At 40.3% G+C, this 24,681-nt stretch overlaps 1 protein-coding gene across 3 annotated transcripts in view; it reads left to right on the plus strand.

The window, feature by feature from the left end:
* Positions 1 to 24,013, plus strand: part of si:dkeyp-27e10.3 (UPF0606 protein KIAA1549) — a 33,270-nt gene extending 9,257 nt beyond the window's left edge. For 2 of the 3 annotated variants that reach the window (XM_027151916.2, XM_047804377.1), the window contains exons 3-22: positions 3,252 to 4,526; positions 5,546 to 5,634; positions 6,822 to 6,996; positions 7,922 to 8,052; positions 8,160 to 8,346; positions 9,132 to 9,191; positions 9,318 to 9,469; positions 9,566 to 9,743; positions 10,747 to 10,955; positions 11,277 to 11,482; positions 11,652 to 11,779; positions 12,750 to 12,764; positions 12,843 to 13,069; positions 13,153 to 13,382; positions 13,872 to 14,007; positions 14,094 to 14,447; positions 17,337 to 17,389; positions 17,607 to 17,734; positions 17,807 to 17,961; positions 18,726 to 24,013. In XM_027151916.2, coding sequence (XP_027007717.2) covers positions 3,252 to 4,526; positions 5,546 to 5,634; positions 6,822 to 6,996; positions 7,922 to 8,052; positions 8,160 to 8,346; positions 9,132 to 9,191; positions 9,318 to 9,469; positions 9,566 to 9,743; positions 10,747 to 10,955; positions 11,277 to 11,482; positions 11,652 to 11,779; positions 12,750 to 12,764; positions 12,843 to 13,069; positions 13,153 to 13,382; positions 13,872 to 14,007; positions 14,094 to 14,447; positions 17,337 to 17,389; positions 17,607 to 17,734; positions 17,807 to 17,961; positions 18,726 to 18,935 — 4,298 coding nt within the window. In that variant the 3' untranslated portion in view covers positions 18,936 to 24,013. The remainder of the gene's footprint in view (positions 1 to 3,251; positions 4,527 to 5,545; positions 5,635 to 6,821; positions 6,997 to 7,921; positions 8,053 to 8,159; positions 8,347 to 9,131; positions 9,192 to 9,317; positions 9,470 to 9,565; positions 9,744 to 10,746; positions 10,956 to 11,276; positions 11,483 to 11,651; positions 11,780 to 12,749; positions 12,765 to 12,842; positions 13,070 to 13,152; positions 13,383 to 13,871; positions 14,008 to 14,093; positions 14,448 to 17,336; positions 17,390 to 17,606; positions 17,735 to 17,806; positions 17,962 to 18,725) is intronic. The other variant, XM_047804378.1, reaches the window with a different exon arrangement.
* The last annotated feature ends 668 nt before the right edge of the window (positions 24,014 to 24,681 follow it).

Below are 24,681 nucleotides of genomic sequence, written 5' to 3' on the forward strand. Positions count from 1 at the left end.
GCCCGATGACACCTGAGATACCCGAGAAGTTTGGATAAGCGGTAGAAAATGAATGAATGAATAAACATCATATATGGTTAATATTTGCCCTTTACCTTTATTACATCACATTTTTTAATTAAAGTGCTACTCGTTTTTTGTTGTTTTTTAAATAAAATGTAATAAAAAAAAGTTATGAGGTTAAAAAAAAATCAACAAATTTACAAGGAAGCAAAGTTTTTCAAAACTATTGATGTTTATGAGAATGGGTCCCACAGACCTGAACAACATACAAGGGTTAAAGTGTGTTTTAAAGATTTACTCTTTAACTCTTTTTTTTTAACCAGCCAATAAATGGAATTTGCTGTTTCCTGTTCGGTTGTGTCCGTGTTTAGCACTGAACGTCTTTGTCACGCCCCACTTCACAGTGGTGATTAATGCCTCATATGAAAGTAGCTACTCATGGTGATAAGAATGGGCTTCTGTATTTCTGTGTTTATCCAGCCTACTAAGTAAAAAGTAAACTATCTTTAAAATAAATGGTGAAATCAGACCAGTTTCTGCTCTCCGTGAAGCCCCAAGTGCTTGCATCTAAAATCTGAAGGTGTTTATTGTCAACCGCTAAAATTCTACGGAAGGTTATGAGCACAGGGAAAAACACACGTCTCACACTGAAAGCCAACATTCGTTTTAGATCAGACTTGTGGAGATAAAATAATTCAGTTTTTTAGTTGTTTAGACCGCTGGCAGAATGGAACTCCAATGTACAGGTAAAAAGGGTTATAAATGAAATGACGTAAAGATAGACTGTATAAAATGGCTGAAGAATAAGTGGATTACAGCCTTCATCGGTTGTATAAATCGTAGGTAGTCAGCTAGAACCCTGTAGGAAATTAAAGAATAATTTAAAATGCAAAAATCCTTATGGAGCTTTTATATGATCATTTCTTCGTTTAGAAATGTAGCTTTGTAAATTGTTACTAGGCTTGTATTCGAGATAGACTAAAAAAGGAACACGTTATAAAATAAAACGGTAAATATTAGGATCATATTGTATATTAACTTGATAAAAAAACTGAAGTAAGGCCAAATACGGCCAAATATGGAAGCGCTACAAATCAGAACTGAAAATATCTGAAATATCAGAACATGTTTTTCTGCTGTTTACTCTGCACAAAACAATCGAGATTTTACCTGCAGTGTGAAAATCTACTTCAAGCTAATTTGGGCTACATTAAAGGATTGAACTGACATAGATGCAAAGGTACAGTAGGCTATGTAACCCAGATCTGATTTCATTTAAGATCTTCTGAATCAGATTTCATGTGGTTCTGATCGGATCTGACATGTTGTCATATAACTGTAATGTGAACTGTTTGTTAAGCAAAGCTATAGTTTGGTATTTTTTCTCCCAGATCGTTCTTGTGATCGTTCTGATTCAGCAGTAGGTCGTCGATGGCTAAAACAACAAAATCAGTGAACAGGTTTCACTTTATAGAGCACCGTCTGTCAATTTTTGCCATTTTGTGCTCTTGTTCGAAATCATAATGGAGAATATCCAAAGCACTGCGTAGGATTAATGCCAAAATTTTGTAAAAGAAAAAGCTCCATATTGGTATTTTTATTGATTAATGAAACTAATTTCAACAAGAGACAGGAGTCTGAGCTAGAGGTAGCCGAGCTTAAGATGTTGAGGTTCTCTTTGGGAGTGACAAGATTGGACAGGATTAGGAACGAGTACATCAGAGGGACAGGTCATGTTGGACATTTGGTGGACCAAGTTAGGGAGGCCAGATTAAGATGGTTTGGACATGTTCAGAGGAGGGAGAGTGAGTATATCGGTAGGAGAATGTTAGACATGGAGCTGCCAGGCAGGAGTCAAAGAGGAAGGCCAAAGAGGAGGTATATGGATGTAATTAATGAGGATTTGAAACTAGTGGGTGCAAGTGTTGAGGATGCAGAAGATAGGGATAGGTGGAGAGAGATGATTCGCCGTGGCACCCGCTGAAGGGAAAAGCCGAAAGAAGGAGAAGAAGAATGAAACTAATTTCAGCACTCTTGAAAGATAATTTCATCCCTGCCAGATAAGAGCTGAGCAATAATTCAGAACTTTAATAGTGTTAAAGTGGGAATGTGTTTTCTAATGGAATTTTATACAGTATAGACAGAATCTGAGGTTTAATTTGGTTCATTGGATGTTGCTGCTGATACAAAGATGGAGAACTAATCATGGCTTGGATATAATATACATCTAAAGACGTTCTAACAGTCTATAGATGATAGCTGAGTTAGAGGCTGACTGGCTGTCCCTTCTGTCTGATGATGGAGTTTTAATGACACACTGGCCCACAAACCCCAACTCAGCTGCCAGCTTCCTACATGCTGCCTGTTCCATTTACACAAGCATCCAACCCACTGAGCATCAGACTCAATTACCTCTCCTCTCTCAATGCTTCAGTACCACATAGAGAAAAACTAGATGATTAGCCCACTTCTGTTACAGCTGATGTACTGTTAGTGTATTCTAGAAGTCCAGTAGCTCACAGAGTGCACTTCTCCTTTATGCGTTAACATTTAGGGCTAGAACAAATGGACACGGAGATCAGGCAGAACTCACTGGTCTGTACTTTAACATTATTATGAATGATCTATCCATTATTACTGATCTCCACCAATCTAATTATGAATGACTTATTCAGAGTTTCGTGGATAGCAGGATTTCGTGGATATTTTCACACAGTGCAGCGGATAGTAACGATGCCTCACAGCGTTAGGGTCTGCAGAATCGGGGTTACTGTCTCTTTTGAGTTTTGTATGATCTCACCATGTCCACACAGATTCTCTGGTTTCCTCTCACATCCCTATTAGTTGGTGACTTTAACTTGCTCCTACCGTAGTTGTGCAAGAGCCTGCAGTAAACATCCAGTGTTTATACTGTCTTTCATCCAGTGTTCCCAGTGTAGACATCTGATCCATCATGACTGTGATCAAAGCACTTACTTAGAAGAAGTGGATTTGAGCTATCATAGTTCAATAAATTATGGGTAATCAACAAGAATCCTGTAGTTTGTAGAATTATAAGTGAGGTGCTCTTAGAAATTTCTTCATTTAAAAACCTCTAGTTACAGTATTAACTTTCCTAGGAGTACTTTAGTGGCCAGTCTGAACTGTAAATATGTGGTACATTTAGTTGGATTATTTTGGGCCTGTTGATTCATTTCAATATCTTTTCCATTTATGTGCATTCTTGTTCCTTTTCTTTGATTTCTCAGAGAAACTCCCGTCCGGTCTATCCAAACGGGACTCTGGTTTCTTCCCGACACATGCAGGCTTACAACAAGCTTTGTTATCCTTATCGCAATACTCAGAAAATCCCAGAAGCAAAGCTCATACATCATCAGATGCCAAGCATCCTGCACAACCTGTTCGCCATGACAATGCATCTGGCATAGCTCCTACACCATCCCTAGGTGCTGATGGTGGGTCAGGTAACCTAGGTGATAGTGCACATGGCATTCACCTGCTGCTACGTCCTCCAGACCTTCTCACACCAAGTCAGATGCCTCCTCTTCATGGCCACAGCCCACCTACACCGGCTCCTCCTACTTTGCTTACACATGAAGACTTGGACTCTGCTCAGTCTACAGAAGTAGACTGGGGTTCTGGGGATTACCTGGAGACTTTAACCTTCATGGGCTCTGACGGTGATGACCTTTCGTTGGTCACCACCCTTCCCACACATGGATATGACTCATATGAAATTGAGGATGACGACGCTGGAGTCCGTTACAACACCGACTTTCCATCACGGCCTGTTCCAACTCTTTCCTCTGGGCATTTGCTACCGAGTGTAACTCTTGGATATGGAACTAGCCTAAGGACTGCCCACCCCTCTGATCCCCGCCTGCCCCATGTCCCAGATACTGCCCAGGATGATCTGGATTTTGACTGGGCAGAACTATACCCTATTGAACCCACTGAAATGCTGCTTCCAGATATGAACAGTATGGAGTATTACAACACGCTACTGGCCAAAGAGAATGCTAGTGCTGCTCGCAACCAGACACACCTGACTCCCCCTCATATCACTCCTACAGCGACTCATACACAACTTACAGCCTCCACGCACACACTCACCCCTTCTCTGGGTGTTGGCCCTAATACAGTAACAGAACAAGTAGATACACCTCACTCCATACCTGGAGTTACCCCCACTCCTCCACAAAAAACTACTGTACAGCCTGCTGAAGTACCTTCTTACCCAGGGAAGGGGTCTCCTCGACCAGCTTTACCAGACACTAAAGAAGGTAGTGAACAACCTGTAGTTCCATCAGTTATCCCACAGGGTCCAGACATCCAGGCTGTAACAGTTAAAGTCCCTTCTGCTCACAAACCTCAAACATCTACCAAAGCTATGACTACCACTACAACAACTACAACCACCATGTCCAAACCAGTACCTCCTGCTCCCAGAATCCCACTTCCCATTGCACCCCGGCAGTATGTCTGCAACATCACCAAGCAAGACATGTACCTGGTCAGAGTAGGTGAGTCTTCTATTATTTTTTTTTTATTCCAGAAAGGTACGTTTGTCAGGCCGAAGGTACAGGATGGTTAAAGCTGCACCGTTTTTGCAAATGATTGCTTATGATCATCTGCTAAACCTCCCTCTCATGATATTTCGTTACCATGCAGATTGACACACAGCTTTACTGTATTTTATGGCAGATTATTGTATGCTGAGTTTTAATAGGAGTTTAAGATTAAGAGGCTTTTATTCTCATAACTCATTTTGAGTCCTCAGTTCTCTAAGTGCTCGGAAGTGGTCAGTAACCTAATAAATAACAGTTTTAAACAACTAGTATAGTTTGACATTATAATCTATGTAACTGGTAAATATTGTAAAGTACATGTACATGTAATGTTAGCTTCCAACGTGTTTGTTTCAGAATTTATTTTTTATTTATAGATCTAACTACCTTCTTGCCTGAAATTATGCTAGCTAGTTATATCAATACCGTATAATCAACAGACACTGCTAATTTTGTTTACCTGATTTTGGAAAAGTCTTTTGATCCCCTTACTTAGAGACTGTGAAAAATACAGGAGGGCAGACCAACAGATGACTGGAGATGGTCCTTCATGGCTGTCAAGTAATTTATGCTTGTACACGTAGCCTATACATCAGTAGGCTTTACTAACTGAAAACTCATAATGTGTAGGTTTGTGAGTGTCTGTTGATTTGTCATCATTTTCTTCCTTCTTCTCACACCAAATCTAAAAATTACAGTTTACTGGTGTTTAGCTTTGAGAGATGTTCGATTGTAGTTGCCAAAAACTACTGCAGACTTTTGAGCCACATGATGTTATTTCTACAAATTCTGCAGCATAGGCATTGCTGATTTACTTGGTCAGAAATCTGTCCTAGCTGCTTGTGTAGAACAAAACCTGTTGGAAGGTAGCAAGGTTTGCAACATCATTAATAGTAGGTTTAACACTAGTCACCTGAATTGATTGGAGGAATTTCAGCTCATATATAATATACTTCTGATCCCCGAAACTGCAGGCATGCCAAGTGCGACCTCTGTGGCGTTTGCGAAGGCTCATGTGAAGGAGATTTTGAGGCGAGAGTTCAACCGGACAGTAGAGCTGCAGGTGGGTCATTATTTTAGGATTTTCTTTCCTCATATACACTTGCCAGATGCATTTATCTGAGATAAGTTGACTAAAGTAATCACACGGTTTGCAAAGCCTCTGTTATCAATGTGGCAAAGACATTAAACTACTGATTTGAAGGTTGTCGGTTTGAATCCCTACGCCACCACTTGGCCGCTGTACAAGGCCCTTAAACCCTCAATTGCACATTTGTATAAATTGTCCCTCTGGAAAAGGGTGTCTGCCGAATGCTGTAGATGAACAACAGCTGTAGGACTTGTCTCTTATTTTTGGTACTGGTCTTGTTAAATATAGTCTTGGGCTAAATATTGTTTGTGTTTTCTTTTCATTTAGAATATTCAGGAAATTTGACAGGAAGTGATTCCTTATTCTAGAAAATCTACTGGGAGGGCACAGTGGTTTAGTGGTTAGCACATTCGCCTCACACCTCCAGGGTTGGGGGTTCGATTCCCACCTCCACCTTGTGCGCGTGGAGTTCGCATGTTCTCCCCGTGCCTCGAGGGTTTCCTCCGGGTACTCCGGTTTCCTCCCCCGGTCCAAAGACATGCATAGTAGGTTGATTGGCATCTCTGGAAAATTGTCCTTAGTGTGTGATTGCGTGAGTAAATGAGAGTGTGTGTGTGCCCTGTGATGGGTTGGCACTCTGTCCAGGGTGTATCCTGCCTTGATGCCTGATGACACCTGAGATAGGTACAGGCTCCCCGTGACCCGAGGTAGTTCAGATAAGCGGTAGAAAATGAGTGAGTGAGAGTGAGTAGAAAATGTGGGTAATCTTTGGTGCAGTGCCCAAAAGAAAGTAATCAGTGATCTGTAATAGGATGTCTTTTTCACCGGAGTATCGTCGGCTATCTTGAAAATTTCTTCCTATCCAGTGTCTATGCCTAATAGCGACGAAAATGATTTGAAAACAAGAAAGTTGTAGAATAGTGTATGCAATTCGGGATGCACTTTTAGCCCTTAAACTAAGTTTCCTCCACATACATTACCTCTTAAGGCTAGACTTGATTTTGTCCTGCTCTAAGACTGTGTTGGTGTTGACTTCAGCTCTATAGTTTCTAGATATTGTAGTACAAAATAGGTTACAGGCAAATACTGTATTATTTTGGCTCAAAAAGTCATAGAAATTGAGCTTTTACACTGCAATGGACGACTTCTGTGTTTTTCAGGTACTTAAAGCTCCACCCAATTTTGTTTTCCGGGCCGTATCTGGCCCAAACGTATACACCGCCGTGTCAATCATCAACACCCTCCGCCAATCAGCTCGCAGCACTTCGTCCTCCACAATCCTCACTGTCACACCTATATATCCCGTACCCGAACACATCAATCAGGTGCATTCAGGTAAGAACCATATTTTCCAGGATAAATAAATACAGATTTTTGGGCTGTAGCAGGTGCTGCGGCTTAACCGGCCAAGCGGAAATCGTGCGGCTTCAAGCAGAGCCGTGCAGCGACACTAAATAATGGCTGAATGCCAGCTGCCATAAGGTACGCTGTAGTCATCTTATCAGCAAACTAAGAAGCTATGAAAGAAAACGCTTGAGCCGACTGCTACATCAAATGCACAGTGTATAGTCCATTCCAGAATTAATGGCACTCCATGAAAAATGTTCTTTTTTCGGCTGCTCCCTGTCGCCACAGCCGATCACGTGGTCCGCATATTAGATTTGGCAACGGTTTTATGCCAGATGCCTTTCCTGATGCAACCCTCCTATTTTTTATCCGGGCTTGAGACTGGCACTGGGAGTTAACTCCTTGCCCGGGAATTGAACCCAGGTTGCGACAATGAGAGCACGGGATCCTGCCGTTGGACCGACATGAGGTGAAAATTAGCGATTATTATATAAAAATGAATCCCACATGCAGCGATATATTCAGCATACTGTATGAACAACCTGAAGATGTTTGAACATTCCTGTATTTTCATAAATATAAATGATTCTCTGGAAAACATGCCAAAGGTTTTCTCTCAGAAATATGACAAAAGTATTTACACCCCTCAAACCATTCAAATAACTAGAAATTCTTAACCTTTTTTGATCGTAGAGACGTACGTCCTTATCCTTGTACATGAGAAAGAAAGAGAGCTTTAAGCACCAAAGAGACAAAAAGGTGATACTGAAAACGAGACAAACACAAACAGTGCTGTTGTAGCTGTATGTGTCTCTGTAGGTTTACGTTCCTACTGATTTTCATTAAGAGTTTCAGTAATTCAGGATTTTTCCTCTTGTATAGCTGCTGCAAGAACGTACGGTTTTGTGTCCAGTTTTGCAGTTTGTTCCGAGCCACGTGGACGTGCGTGTGTGCAGCTTCAGTGAGCGTGTGGAGCGGGGACTCTTCATGGCTTATTCAGAAGTTCGCAGGCGATTGCAGGAGAACGGGAACTTCTCTGTTCTTGTGTGTATTATGTTTTCTATCCGTCACTCTGTAGTGACTATATAAGGTGTCCAGGTTAGAGAAATGACCTCACCGGTTATCTCACCGCATGTTACTTTCTAATGCAGATCTTGAACATCACCGTCAGTTTGGCCAAAGGCCAGAAGCAGCAGAAAACTCCAGTGGACATCACGTTCGCCATCCGAGATTCTCACGGCTACCTCAGAGGCTCCGACGTCAGCGCTCACCTGAGACAGCTGCATGTGGTGGAGTTCAGCTTCTACCTGGGCTTTCCTGCAGTGCAGATCGCAGAGCGTGAGTGCTCGTGTTCACGTGCACACACACACACACAAAACACACACACACACACTCACACGCACACAAAACACACACGCACACGCACACACAAAACACACAATCACACACCCACACGCACACACACATAGACACACATGCACACACACATAGACACACACACAGACAGACACACACGCACACACACACGCACACACAAACACACACAGACACACACACACACACGCCCACACACGTACACACACACACACACCCACACACACACACAGACACACACGCACACACACCCACGCACACACACTCACACACCCACACACACACACACACACACACACGTGCACACACACGCACACACACACACACATGCACACATTCACAAACCCACATTCACACACACATAGGCACGCACGCATACACACACACACACAGACACACGCGCACACACATGCACACACGCACACACATGCACACACACACGCACTCACACACCCACACACACACACACATAGGCACGCACTCACACAGACACACACACACAGACGCACGCACACACACACAAGCACACAGACACACTCACGCACACACACACACACACACACACGCACACACATACACAAACACACACACACACACACACACACACACACACACACACACACACACACACACACACACACACACACACACACACACACACACACTCAAATATGCACAAATATACCCTCTAATCTCCTTTAATCTCTTCTCCTCACTTCTCTTCTCTTCTCCTATCCTCTCCTCTCCAGCTTTTCATTATCCGGAGTTAAACGTATCTCATCATTTGCGATCGTCTTGGGTAAAGACAGGTAGTACTGTATCTAATTAAATAGATTTGGTGATGTGTTATTATGTTAATTGTGTCATTTTATTATTCAGGAGGTTCTTATTATATGTCATATATGGTGATATAATTATGGCTGTGTGTTCTGCAGTGTTACTGGGCGTGTTAGATCAGCGTGTGAGTGAGCGGACGTTCCTTGCTAAAATGGAGAGGAGACTGGCTGTGCTGGTGGGAGAGGGGCTTGGGCTCGGTGGTGGGCGTCGCTGGAGACGAGCAACCACTGTGGGCAACAACAGCGTGCAGGTAATTACAGAGCTCCAGAAAGGCTATGAATTATTCCTTTTTGGTGTTTTATCCTCATGTGATTTCACATTTTTTAAATAACGCATTGCCTTCCAGATTGTACGAGCTTTACGCCTGGACGGGGCAGATAACCCTCTAGAGCTGGTGTATTTTGTGGAGGCGGGGTCAGGTGAGCGGCTGTCGGCTCAGACTACAGCTGCCATGCTGAACAGACTCAACCTACAGAGGGCAGCAATTGTGTTGGGCTACCGTGTGCATGGGATACTGGCTACACGTAAGCCACACGCACGCACACACACACACACACACACACACACACACACACACACACACACACAAACTCTCCTCAGAGTAATTACATACAAGTAACATATATATTCATTCTACACACAAAGTGTTATGTACACAAGCGTAAAACCCAAACTACTGTATCAGCTAGAAAAATATGACATCGACGCAAAATCTAACTATAATACATATAAATTTTATTCCATCTTAAAAGTACAGTTTATCATTTTTAAGAAGTCTTTCGAGACACGTTATGATCATAATATCATTAATATTTTAGGGGAGATGTTATTTTACAATGCAATTACTAGTCATTTCACTTTAAGCTTAACTGTGCGTTCAAATTTTAGTGAGAAGTTGATTTTTTACCAGGCGGGAAGTCGTAATTACGACATCATGCGCATTTAAATCACTTTAATCCGAGCAAGATGGAGGTGTACCTTCTCTTAATTAACTGCAAAACAATACAGAAGGTTTTTTGTTAACTCTAACTGAACTCTGAACAAAGAATGTGCATCAGATGTGTTTTGATTTTGATCAATTTATGAAGTTGCTGTAAACTTTACTGTTACATTGGTCAGTTACTGTACATCGTAATTGTCTCATCCCCAAACCCAAATTCTGAGCTCTAAAAAAAAATCCCAGTCATAATTACAAATCTGTGGTGGCATTCACAAATCAGTTCAGCTCCTAAATACCATCTTTTTGACATGACTTAAACGTACCATAAGATTCATTACTTTTTCCTCTCCCAGCCTGAGCAGCGTTTATCTTTTTCTTTCTCTGTATTGAATAGAAGTAATATACAGGAAAGCTATCTTTATTACTTTAAGCACATTACCTTCTTTACTTTAGTCTCTCTTTAGTCTTGAGTATATAATCTGACATGAAGAACAGAATTCGTCTCCTCAGATAATTCTGACACGTACAGTAACAATCTAAAAAGATTGCAAGCTTGACTCAGTTTCTGTGTTGTGTGTGTATATCAGCGGTGGAGAAGTTATCCCTGACCCCGTCTGAGACGCAGCCCAGTAATGTGTGGCTGATTATTGGGGTGGTGGTCCCAGGGGTGGTGGTCCTCCTCATCATCATCATCCTCTACTGGAAACTGTGCCGCTCTGAGAAACTGGAGTTCCAACCAGACGCCATGAGCACCATCCAACAGAGACAGAAGGTCTGGGTCGAACCATTTCACAGTGTATGTACAATTGTGTGTGTGTGTAAGTGTGTGTGTGTGTGTGCTTACATAAGTGGATCACTCATCCACCTCACATGTAGAGTAGACACTTGACTTTCATTCTGTCCTCCCAGTTAAGTGGGTTTTAAGATAAGTGTCTTTTAGGATGCTAGCTTCAGTTTTAACTTTGTCTTGTGTTAATGGGAAATTAAAAAAGGGTTATTTGATTTGAAAGGTAAGAGGTCTTTTCCTGGGTTTGTGTGTGTGTGTGTGTGTGTGTGTGTGTGTGTGTGTGTGTGTGTGTGTGTGTGTGTGTGTGTGTGTGTGTGTGTGTGTGTTCAGCTCCAGGCCCCAAGTGTGAAAGGCTTTGACTTTGCCAAGCTCCACCTTGGACAGCATAGTAAAGATGACATCATGGTGATCCAAGAACCCTCTCCTTTGCCTCCATCTGTCAAAGAGGCCACGCCTTCTGAAGGTGGAGAACTGAACACACCTAAATCCAAAAGCTCATCCACTAAAGTGTCACGTGCAGCTCGTAGGAGGAGCAGGTACTAAATGACCATGTGGGTGAACATGTGCATATCTGTGTGATCTTGAGAAAGATAAAAGACTCTGTGTGTGTGTGTGTGTGTGTGTGTGTGTGTGTGTGTGTGTGTGTGTGTGTGTGTGTGTGTGTGTGTGTGTATGTGTGTGTGTGTGTATGTGTGTGGGGGGTAGATTGTCCCCATCTGATGGTGACTCATTGGCCAGTGAGGCGTCCAGTGGCCGAGAGTCAGCTGAGGAAAGCACCAGACCTGCAGTCACACCCAGTGACAGCAAACCTCATCACCGCAAGAGCAAACATGGTAATAAACACAGTTACATACACACACACAGACACACACGCACACACACATGCACACACACATGCACAAACACATGCACAAACACATGCACAAACACACACTACAGCAAACCTCATCACCGCAAGAGCAAACATGGTAATAAACACAGTTACATACACACACATGCACTCACACAGACACACATGCACACACACAAAAACACACACACTACAGCAAACCTCATCACCGCAAGTGCAAAGAAGGTAATAAACACAGTTTTACATAAAAACCAACCCCAACACACACACACACACACACACACACACACACACACACACACACCACAAATAAATCATAATAACCGCAAGAGCAAACATGGTAATAAACACACACACACACACTTACATACACACACACACACACACACACACACACACACACCTACTGTAGGTGCACACACAAACACATTTACGCACACCAGAGCAAACCTCATCACTACAAGACCAAACATGGTAATAAGCACAGTTATACATAAAAACCAACAGCCCCCAACAAACACACACACACACACACACACACACACACACACACACACACACACACACACACACACACACACACACACACACACGCACACACTATATCAAATAAAACTAATGTTGAAACAAGAATGTTGACATTGGAGTAAAAGCAATCACCTTAAATGTGTTCATTCAACTACAACTTCAATGTTGATTAATTTTCTCTACAGCAGCTCTCAAAGTAGTTCTGCTTTTATATTAATTAATGTGCTCTTTCTAATTCGTTGATAAAATGACATCACAATGACTGATGTATCTTCAGCCTAATCAGTACTTGACACTTTGGTCATCAGAGCATCTTGTCAATGTTAGAACTGCACAACTTGTCATGTTTTACTCCTTACATTACCTAAAATGCTGTTTTTTTTTCCTTTTCTACTTCATTTTTATATTTCACGTCCGATCAACAGCCAAGAACAAACTTGGTAAGCTGCTTTCTTTTTCACTCAGCTCACCGAACTTGTAAGAGCACATTTGACCCCTGACCCTTGTGTGTGTATCAGGTGCGACATCAGGCAGCGGAGCTGATGAACAGTTATCTTCCTCCTCTATATTTGACCATGTGGATCGACTGTCTCGAGGCTCGTCTGATGGAACACGCCGGGTCTCCAATAAGGTCCAGTTAATCGCCATGCAGCCTGTTCCGAGCCCGTCCTCTCATTCACATAACCAAGCCCTAAGCCCCGCCCTCAGTGAAAGGATTGCGGATGGAGGCAAGGTTAGCTCAGAGGTGAGAAAACCGTCTTCAGACGTGCACTCAGGCATGCACAGGTTTTTATGACTTGTATGTATTTTGGTTGTATATTTATTCAGATCCAGGTTGCTCTCAGGCATAAGTCTGAGATCGAACACCACCGAAATAAGATACGACTGCGAGCCAAGAGAAAAGGCCACTACGAGTTTCCGTCCATGGAGGACATTATAGCGGTGTTCGGAGACAGCTCAGAGCAGCAGCGGGTGTATCAGCAAGCCCAGGAGCAAATACACAAGATCCTGCATCCTAATACACAAATAGCTTCACCCAATAGAGAGCCTCACAGGAGGTGAGAATAATAATATTTATTAGCACCTTTATCAATGTATCGCACTTCATTATGAGTTTAAAATTATAAAATGCTTTATGCAAAATTGTACTTACAGTTTTTTACATATATGTTTAACTAGACCCCAGAACTTTTAATATGAGAATTTAAAGTGCTCTTGAGCTGTAGAAATCTGCGATACAAACATAAACCATATATTATTATTATTATTATTATTATTATTATTATTATTAACGATAATTTAATATAGCAATATCTAATACAGGGTATGTGAATTGCAGAGTTCCACCTTAAATTCCATCTTAAAACCTTCCACCTTAACCATAAAACTGTAAAGGTGGAAGATTTTAAGGGAGGCGGTCAGTAAATACATTTCCTCCTGTATTATGATCCTTAGATATGGATAAAACATTTCACTTAATGTCTGTGTGTGTGTGTGTGTGTGTGTGTGTGTGTGTGTGTGTGTACTGTATGTGTGTGTAACTCAAGAGGCAGACGTTCTCCCAGACAGCGTCAAAGGCAGAATTTGAGTGGAAACAGCAGCCTGACAGATAAAGATCGTCTCATTTCTGATGGCGATGCCACATACAGGAAGTACCCTGGAGTCAACAACGTGGCCTACATGGTAACATCACACATTTTTAATTAAAACCCACTCCAGTTTAATTTCAGTAGCATTCATGCTACGTTATCTTTTCTTTCTCCACCCAGTCGGACGCAGATCGGCTCCCTGATGTCAGCAGCCCTTCCCCGACTGATGAGGTATTTGTTGACCCGGGGTCTCCGCCTCCTGGACCCGCCCCTGCTCCACCTGCTTATATTCCACCTCAGCCAAGCATCGAAGAGGCGCGTCAGCAAATGCACTCCCTGTTAGATGATGCATTTGCCTTGGTCTCACCCTCCTCTCAGAGCAGCTCCGCCCCTCTGAACATCACTGGGGTAACAACAATTCCTGGAGAAGAAGGAGTCAGTCCTGGTCCACCCTCTAGTCCACCACCGCGTTCTGTCCGCCAGTGGGGCTCGTCATCCTACCCAGCAGCCCCTGCACACAGTCCCTTCTCTGCAGTGAGTAGAGAAGAACAATAATACATTATTACACTTTTAGGGATGTATGTGAACAGAATATTTGGGTGAACAGATAGAGCATAAAGGATATACAAGATTTTATAAGTTTATATAATAAATATGTTTTTTTAACAAGCATTCAGATATAATCATGTGGAGCACCTAAAGACTGTGTGAAGCATTTACTTTTGAACAAGTAACATTTATCTATTGAACATTTATTCATCATGTGGTGTTTAAATCAGGCTGCTAGGTTTGTTTCTTATATCAGTGGAAATCATGGGGACCATCTAAATTTGTCAAATTCAGGTACAATCAAAATTATTAACCGTGTGTGTGCTAGTGGAGACAAAAAATGAAATGGAGTGATGTAGTTGAGGTTGAGTGTCAGGTAATGAAGACAGAAATGAGTGCACAGCAAATTCTGGCCTTTGAGTGTACATGCGTGAGCATCGAATATAACAAGGTTCATCAAGTTCATTTTTTTAGCTCTGAAAAGGAGGTTAAACTAAACTCCTACAATAAAATGGTTTCAGATGAAAATACTTGTCAGACTGTATATTTATAATCACACCCTCCAGTGTCACCCAAATGAGGATGAGGTTCCCTTTTGTGTCTGGTTCCTCTCAAGGTTTCTTCCTCTTCCATCTAAGGGAGTTTTTCCTCACCACAGTCACATCAGTCACTTCAGGCTTGTTCATTAGGGATAAATACAAACACATTTAAATATAAGTCTAATATTAATCTTGAACTTTTATATAATATTAAAATTTTTGTACTATTTTTCTTATGTTCTGTAAAGCTGCTTTGAGACAATGTCCATTGGTAAAAGTGCTATACAGATACATTTTGGATTGAAATATGTAATTACAAAAAAAACAACAACACACAAATACATTTACAGAATTTAGTAGACACCCTCATCCAGAGAGAATTACATTTATACACCTGACCAGTTGAGGGTGAAGGGCCTTGCATAGGGGCTCAGGAAAGGCAGCTTGGAGGACCTGATATTCAAACTCACAACCTTCTGATTAGTAATCTAACACCTTAACTACTGAACTACTACTTCAAAACAAAGGCAGTATTCTCTGAAAATCCCTCACAGCATTAAAATGTATTTAATACGGTAAAATGGCACTTTTACCTTCCTCACAGTGAAGTCCTGAACACACTGAAGATAATGCAGCTGGGTGGAGGGAAGATGTAGACCAAACAACACCAGGGGGAATTTAATCAGGCTTCTCAACACCCAGTGACCAAAAAAATAAACTCCCAAAATTTAACTCATACCAAGGTTATGTCTAATTCCAGAATATTCAACTCTAGTAATTTTCTGGAAGTTTATTTTGGAGACAGTCGATAAGCAGAAGCTTAATCACAAATCAGGCAAGTATGGCTTGTATGGCTGCTACCTTGGCCAGGTCTCTCTTGTAAAAGAGATTTTTGATCTCAATGAGACTTCCTGGTAAAATAAAGGTAAATAAATAAAAGGTCAGGCGATGTACAAAGCACAATGCAATCCTATATCCAAAAAAACAGTTCGGGCACAATGTCAAAAAAATAAAGTGACTATACACAAGAAAAAAGTTTGGTAAGATTAGATCGAGACACACTTCATACCTGACTACGTGTTCATGGTTTGTTTATATAGATACATGTGTGATTGTGAACAGGTACGTGTGATTAACCAGAAGGTGAAGGTGACTGGGACAAAGGTTATCTGTTTTATTACACGTAATCCGGCGTGGTCACGTTTGTAGGTGGGGGTTTGCATGGAGTTCTTGGTTTGGGATTCACACATCATGCTAAAAAAATTATAGAAAAGATAAACAAACAAACAAATAAATAATAAGGCCATGCTTAAAAATATTTGTTTGCAGTAACAGAAGAAAAAAAATTGTCAGTAGGTAGGTCTATTTTTTTTTTGAAAGTTTCAATGTAAAAAAAAATACAATTTTGGTGATGATGATTACGTACTGTAGGTATGACTTTAAACAAATAAGCATATCGTGACGTCACTGACTGGGTCTTCAACCCGTGCCTTCGGGCGCATCATCGCAAACCTTATTTTGATGCTGGACACAGTTTTCCCAGAACTCCGTGCTAAGTTAAAACGGTGTCCAGCTTTGAACGGTGACCGTGAACATTTTGTTTACTGCAGCCGCAGCCATCATTACCGAGCGAGAACCGTTGACTCTAACAGTGAATGAGAGAGAATGAAGCGAACGCACAGGCCATGGTGTGACATCCGGTAACCAATAGTGTAAACATAGATGACGTCACGGGTTCGTAGCCTTTGTTTGTATGTAGGCCTAGGCAATTTATATATTTACAATGCTTACTAAAATATAATTAATATAATTGTATTGATTTTGTATTAGTTGTTTGAAGAGTAAAAAAAGGTCGGTCTTAACGCAAATTTACAACCAGCAAGTCGGTCGGACTTAAAGCAAAAAAAATAAAATAAAATTGAGTCGGTCCTAAATTAACAGGGTCGGTCGGGTTACGGCAAACAAGAATGTTTATAAGGATGGCCTAAAGAAAGGGAAACGACGTCTTACAGCCACAAACCAGCTCTGGATCCAGATACTCATGCCAATATCTCTAAATATTGTATATGTATTTCTCTAAACATTGTTTGCTATAAAATATACAAAATACACTTTCCCTGCTCTCAGAAACTTTCAATATGGTTAAGACAACTATTTATAAATGCCAGATAAGCTCTTTATACGTTCTAAATAAATCTGTAGTTCAGAATTTAGTATAGACATTTATTATAAAGGTTAATCTAATGAAATCTAATCTAAATAAAGAAGTACAGAACAAGTTTTTCATACATGTTGAGTTCTGTCTCATTGTGTTGTGTTATTTGTGTGTTTGTAGAGGTATGCTGAATTAGGAATGTCCCCTACATCTGTACAAAACTTATTGCACAGGTGAGCTCCATTACAAAATATTCTGAAGGAATCCTATATTAATATATTAATATATATATATATAACTGCCAGAAAAGGTTTGTATTTTTATTAGTGATATTGACTAATCATTTTTTACCAGAGTATTTGATGGATTGGTGTTGTGCTAACTGCCTACTTTCCTATTAGCATGTCTAAATTTTCTAAAGCAAGTGATGGATGAATGCTTGATTGACAGGCAGACGATGGGCTCAGGATATCTGGCATCTGGAGAGCTACAGTCTGATCCAGGTTACACAAGCAGCGGACAGTATGGGGATGATATCTCATCATCCTCCCGACCACGACCTGTAGGGGGCAGCACAGGTAGACATCGCTATTATCCTGAGACTGTTACAGCTGATGTAGTATGCATGTTGATTTAATCTGTGTGTGTAGGTGCACAGCTACATCAGCTGACACAGGTAGGCCTGTCCAGTCAGATCGCTGTGTATCCCGGAGTGGGACGTAGTGTATCCGGACCCTCAGGATCCAGCTGGGCCCAGTACCGTTCAGACGAAGAGGTCTCCAGACCTGGAAATAATCCGGAGGCTGTGAGTCACATGAACAATTCTAGGCAGGCAGAATACAAAACAAAACTTAAACGCATTTTCTATCACGAAAAAAAAAATCCTTTCATTTTATCTCTTGCTTTATCTAATTAATTCAAGTCTGAAAAAATGTTTTGTAATTAGACTTTAGTTAATAAAATAGATCCCGAATATTCTGTAAAGCAACATTAAATCTATTATTTATTTAAAAGAATATACAGTAGCACTGCAACAACTCTGGCTTGCAAGTGATAAGTTAAGAAAGGAGTTAATCAGAGAGATAACCACAAGGTTACAGGGGTTATTATCCTCAACATGATGCTGCCACCATCAGGCTTTATTTTGCTGTTGGTGTTCTAAGGGTAATCAGCAGTGTTGTGTCTCTGGCAAGTCTAGCACTTTGTGCCAAGGCCAAATATGTTAACCTTTTCTGTTATTAGACCAGAGAAAAAGAACATTTTGCTACATGTCCGATAAGAACACTAAATGTAGGTGTGCTAGTTCTCATAGTGTAAAAACTAGCAGTTATTAAATGTGTAGTATATAGTAATTATGATGGAGTGATGATTGATGGATTTATTATCCGCTGAAAACAGGGTATTGTGATTTCATCGAGTTTAGGCCTCCAAGCTCCTCTGATCAAGATACAGAACAAAGGACTGATGCAATATGTGATAAAGAAATGGATCAGTGTTTCCTCAGTTCCATGGTACATTGTGCTCTTTTTACTAAAACCCAACCAGCCTCTGTTCATTTTTTTGCAACAGATCCTGTCGTTCCCAGAGTACTCCTCATCACCCGTGTTCCAGATGCCCCGGTCGTCCCTTAGAGATCCTCCCATGCCCACAGCAGGCTACAGCGGTCTGGAGGAAGCCTCTCCAACTGTGCAGTCCTCAGCTTCACTTATCAAGGCCATCAGGGAGGAGCTGCAAAGACTCTCCCAGAAACAACCAGCCATGACAGTCTACCACAGTTGAGAAACACCGTGCCGAACACTGGCTAAACTCCGCCCATAGTTGATCCCTGAACTAGCTGATTATAAACATGCTACCTAATCCCTCACTGAATACATGCACCAGAGCCACGGTTTGTAAGAACCCTATTTCTATTCATATTCAGCAGGCTGGACTGATACTCAAAGAGATACCACTGCTGAGCAACAATACATGGACCATTTGGATAAAACCTGAGGAGGGAAAAACCCCCAGCATACCACTAATCAGACATCACTAACTTAAAATACAACAAGTCACCTCACTCACGAATATCCAATAGAAACTCTTCTCTCCTAAACTGCATGCTATTTGGAAATAGTTATACAGAAGAAAAAAGAGACGTTTGTGATTTTTTTTCCCCTCAAATCCAGCGTGAGACCCCTTCTCTCCTCAGTGCCATTTCTTACATGTCGGTCAAAGTGCTTCCTTCAGAAGGGTCATCATCCAACCCCTCGATTTCCTCTGGTGCTAAATCTCATTCCCATTTTCATCATCCATGCCTAATAATTGTAGCAGTGATCACCAATGGCTTTTCCTTTAAATCTACGTTTCTGTTTAATTTAGTTCCAAAAAAAAACAACACACAGATGCAGGATACCATGATTATGTGTGTTACGATGGCTGTTCGATGGCTTTAAACAGGGAAAGTATAAATAGTCTATTATACTCAAAAACATTCTTGTATCATTTGAGAAGAGTTTTGGGATGAAAGGATGTGAGCTAATCTGATGACACGACATCAGATAGAGAAAGACGAAATGAACGGTGGCTGTGAACAAAGGAAATTATATTTGGATCAACAGCAGTCAGAAAGAACAAGAGGCACAACATATAAGAGCTCTATTTATGAGACCCATGACACATCCTTCGTACAATTTATCCAACTACAATTACTTTGCTTTTTACTGCGAAATATGCTTTGTTCGGCGTTTAGGTTTAGTTCTAAAACCGTTACTTCATCCATGTTCTCCCTGTGCCTTGGGGGTTTCTCCGGGTTCTCCAGTTTCCTCCATCAGTCTAAAGACATGCATTGTTGGCTGACTACCATCTCTAAATTGTCTGTATTGCGTGATAGGGTGTGTGAGTGTACGTGTTATTGTTCCCTGAGATAGACTGGCATCCTGTCCGGACTGTTTCCTTGCCTGTGCCCCGAGTCTCATTGGATAGATTCCCGGTTTCCCACAAGCCAGTATGATAAGCAGTGTGGAGAATGAATAGATGGATGGATGGACAAAAAATCATAGATAGGGTGTGTAGGATGCTCTGTTTGAGAATGCACAATCATCACATAGTTTTTTGTTTTTTTTTTGCTTCAAGCCATCCATTTAATTTAACGCTAGATCTTCTGGAACAGATTTGGTGACCACTGACTTACAGAGTTTTACCCATGTCCCGTCTTCTGTCCAAACTCTACTCTTCAGTCCATTTGTGCATCATCACAAAAAAAGTAGCCACTCTGTTGCCTGTTCCATTTCTCCGGTGGATCAAAATGCCAAAATGTTCACTCAGTTAAAAGAAGGATTACGTCATGAGACCCAAACTGAAGGAAAGTTGTTGCTCGGTATCATCACGACTTTATGTCACCGTCTATTCAGAATGCTGGGACGAATTGTATTTGTATTTTTTTTTTTTTTGAGCTTGTTTTTGCCTGTGAATCGTGAGAGTTTGGCTGTGCCGTGAGCCGGTGTCTTCATTTAGAGTAGGGCACGCTTAGCGCTTTCCCCCTTGGTGTGGATAGTTCTCAGTTTACAGCTGTTTGTTTTGCACAGTTTTTCATCTTTGCACAATGTTTTCACAGTTGCAATGCTAAAAATTCTTATAAGGGTATCTAGAAATAAGAGAAAACTGTTCAGTACAGATATATATAGATATGCTTTATATATATATATATATATATATATAAAGAATTATAATATACATAAATACATATATCAATTGCATATTGATGTATTCCTGATGAGCACAATATGATTGTACTGTATGTCTAAACTATATTTAGATTTTCTTTATTTTCTTTATCACTATAAATATATGAAGACATTTACATGTTGGATAATGTGTTGGTATGAGATATGAGAATATAAAAAAAAGACCAGATCACTGTTAAGGCATATAGATGGTTTAGCTCAGTAGGCAAGCTGTATTTCCGTGTATACAATCATGTGAATTTGGGCTAAGAATTTTATTTTGTCGTCATGGTGGTTGTAAGGTTATGTGACGAGATGGACCTGTTATGTATTGTGTTGTACACCATGCCATTTAAAAAAAAATCATTTCTCTGACAATTCAAATGGAGCATATACTCACCCTAACAGGCCTTAAGTCAAGCTGCATGTTAATTATTGCTTTTTTTTTTCTTATTTTAATGTGTTGATGTCTTGATGGGCATGCTACTATATATGCTTTAAAAAAAAAGAAACATGCTTAAAAACTGTGTGAAATCCTAAAACAAGCTTGATAGATAGATTTTGTTGAACTTGAGTGAATAATGTGTACTAACTGGTGGTAGAGGAGATTAAACATGAACGGTCAAAGCACAGATTAGTCATTGTGAGGGGAGAGAGAGAGAGAGAGAGAGAGAGAGAAGCTTCAATATTTTGCAATTTATATACAGTACCTGAGTAATATTTTTTTGAAACCGCTGAAAAGTCAGTATTTCTGAATGAAATATAAAAATACAGAGAGATATAATATGTATATGGACCATTTTAAAAATAAAAATGTGTAAAGGTAAATGTCATTCTCTAAAGCAGACTTCTGCAAAGACCAACTGGGAAAAGTTTTCTTTGGGTATAACACCAGTCAGTCAGTCAGTCAGTCAGTCAGTCATGTACAGAGCAACTGAGGTGACATGGTGGATGTTTTTGAATAGAAGAGGATGAGAAATGTGTCTCTGATTGTATTACCTGATTCGATGGCTTAACGTTATGGAGCGTCATACATAACACGTGACCTCTAGAATAATTTAGCAGGAATGTGGAGAATTCCTTAAGGCTAGGGGTATTTCCATACCTTGGAGTATGGAGTACCTTGTGTCATGCCCAAGTCCCCTGGTATAGAGTCCAGATTTGCCATGAACCTGTGTAGGATTAAATGGATGGATGGATGGATGGATGGATGGATGGATGGATGGATGGATGAAGCATAACTGAACCAGCTGTCATGAGTTAAGTACTTCATGACTAAGAAATAGATCTTGAGGAACTTCAATCATAAGCTCAATATAATAAACTGTAGCAACAACATATTGAAAAAATACACCATGTCACATCAGCAGCTCTGTAGTCAGTAAAGTAACGTTTAAATATGAATACTTTATTTACATTATTATCATGCCATGTTTCGGCCACTTGACCAATATGGTGCTATTCAATATATTTATTTATTTGTGTGTGTGTGTGTGTGTGTGTGTGTGTGTGTGTGTGTGTGTGTGTGTGTGTGTGTGTGTGTGTGTGTGTGGGTTGGGTGGGCTGTTGGGTGGGTGGTTGAGTGGGTAAGAATGACACAGTGTTAACCCAGTAAAAACCCAACTTTTGCTGTTGAAATGATTCAGATGTTTATCTCTGATATCTCTAGAATCAGATAGGCCTAGGCCTCAGGTTTATGTGAGTGTGAGATATTGAGGAAGAGAAATTACTGTTTTTGTTCATGTCTAAGTGTGTAAGTGCCATAAAGAAGGATATTGAAAGCTCATCGGAATATTCCAGCATTTTTACAACCTAATGTCTATCAGCTTTATTCCTAGCATGTTCCTATGTGATTACTGCAGGTGAGAGTTTGGACATTTTTCTGCATTAAGAAAAGAATTGGATGGTGTTAAAGGTGATAAAATAAAAGTATCAAAATTATATACTCAATTATAATTTTATGTAACTACAAAAATAAATAAGTAATTGCTATTGTAAAAGGTTTCAATTTCCATTACGTAAGTCTACAAAGTATTCAGAAAAGTAAAGCTTCATTAAACACACAGATTTCAGTGTTTCTGTTACAAAGTGAACAAGAACCATGGTAAAGCATTCCTCAGGCAGAATTACCAACAACTCTATACATAATCTTTCAAATGTTAGCTAGCATAATATCTGAAAGCTAATCTCTTGATGTTTGTAACACAAACTGCAGTGATAAATACAAATAAATACAAAAGCGCATGTAGCTTTAACCCTAACCCTGATGGATCTTACAGTAGGTCTCATTCTCACTGTTAAAGGTCAAATTTGTTATGAAGTTGGATTGAATTTATTTCTGAAAGTCTGGCTAGGTTTCAAGAACGCTGGAGTATTCCTGGAGTATAGTAAAGAATGATCATTTTAGTCACTTCTAAAGTCCCCATTTACACCCGATTTCTTCTTCTGATATGTCTGGATTGAATTCTGATCACATTTTATGATTGTTTACACTTCTTGTCAAATGGTGATTTGAATACTGCCACAACTGCCACTTTGTGTCAGTATGCAAATCAGATCCTAATATCAGCTTTGGCTGTTGCTAGTTTTCAGTTGGTTCATGGCAGTAATAATGGCTGCAATAACTAAAATCTCTAAAACTAAAATAAAGAAAATCTCCAACTTTGGTAATCTGGAATAATCTAGATAGGGTTTCAGTTCAGTTCAATTCATTTACACTTATACAACATTTCTGGTTAAAACGTGTCTCAGGTCTCAAGTGGATTGGATTTAAATCTGTTTTAAACCCAAATCTGTTCATTTCCATATATCCATATCCAGATTTAATCTCCATTCTCAATGCACTATTTCGATGTTTTAAACTGGACACATTTACAGTTTGAGTCTATCCAGATCAGTGTTATCAACATAAAAAGCATAGTAAATGCACCCATTTATGTGGATAATCTTCATCCGGATATAATCCAGAGTGTAAATGGGGTCACATGATATCTAGGTTCCTTGTTAGCACCTGGGAAACCTCTTTCCTTTTTGTGTCTATATTACATTTCACTCTCTTGGTCTCTGCAAACTGCATCCCTGTATTTAACATGTACTGTCTCTAGATTGTTGTGCAAAAACAAGGGATAATAAAATCATGTGCATTCAAAATTACACCTAAGACTCTTTTTTCCCCTACAGTACTTGACGACACTGTGACTAAGTCAGGATAAACTGGCCACACTTTTTGTTTACTTACTACACCTATTTCAACAGGCTTCACAAGGCCATGCATACAGCTGCTCTAGCCTTGTAGTCTAATCCTCCAGATTAGCCAACGCCTCTATGTATTTTTATCTTTTGTTGTTGTTTTTTTTTTTTTTAAAGATCCTGTAATGTTATGCAAATAGCTGCTTCGGTCTACAACAACATTTTTGCATGTGCAACACAAGGGCACTACAAAAACCCATAGCATTAGCATGATGTTCCAGAAACTCAGGTTACCAGAAGAAGGCGAGCACAAAGGTAGACAGTGTGTACGTATTTAAAAAACCTGTTTAGCAACTTAGCATCATAGCCACACTTATAATCGTGTTCACACCCTCTTTTCACTTCATGAGGCACCTCCCTGCATAATCAGCATTTTTACACACTCCTGGGACAAACAGGGAAATATCCAGCAAGCAAGAGAAGTTCACTATAATATACATACACAAACCAATCTGATTTTGTTCTAGATTCAGTCAAACGTCGCATGAAACCTGATCAGCGGCGTCTGTAATTCAAAACCTGGCTAGCGAGCGTTTCCCAACCCACTGTCTCATACGTAGGTGACAATGATG

Source organism: Tachysurus fulvidraco, chromosome 19 (assembly GCF_022655615.1).
Source record: "Tachysurus fulvidraco isolate hzauxx_2018 chromosome 19, HZAU_PFXX_2.0, whole genome shotgun sequence".
NCBI lineage: Eukaryota > Metazoa > Chordata > Actinopteri > Siluriformes > Bagridae > Tachysurus > Tachysurus fulvidraco.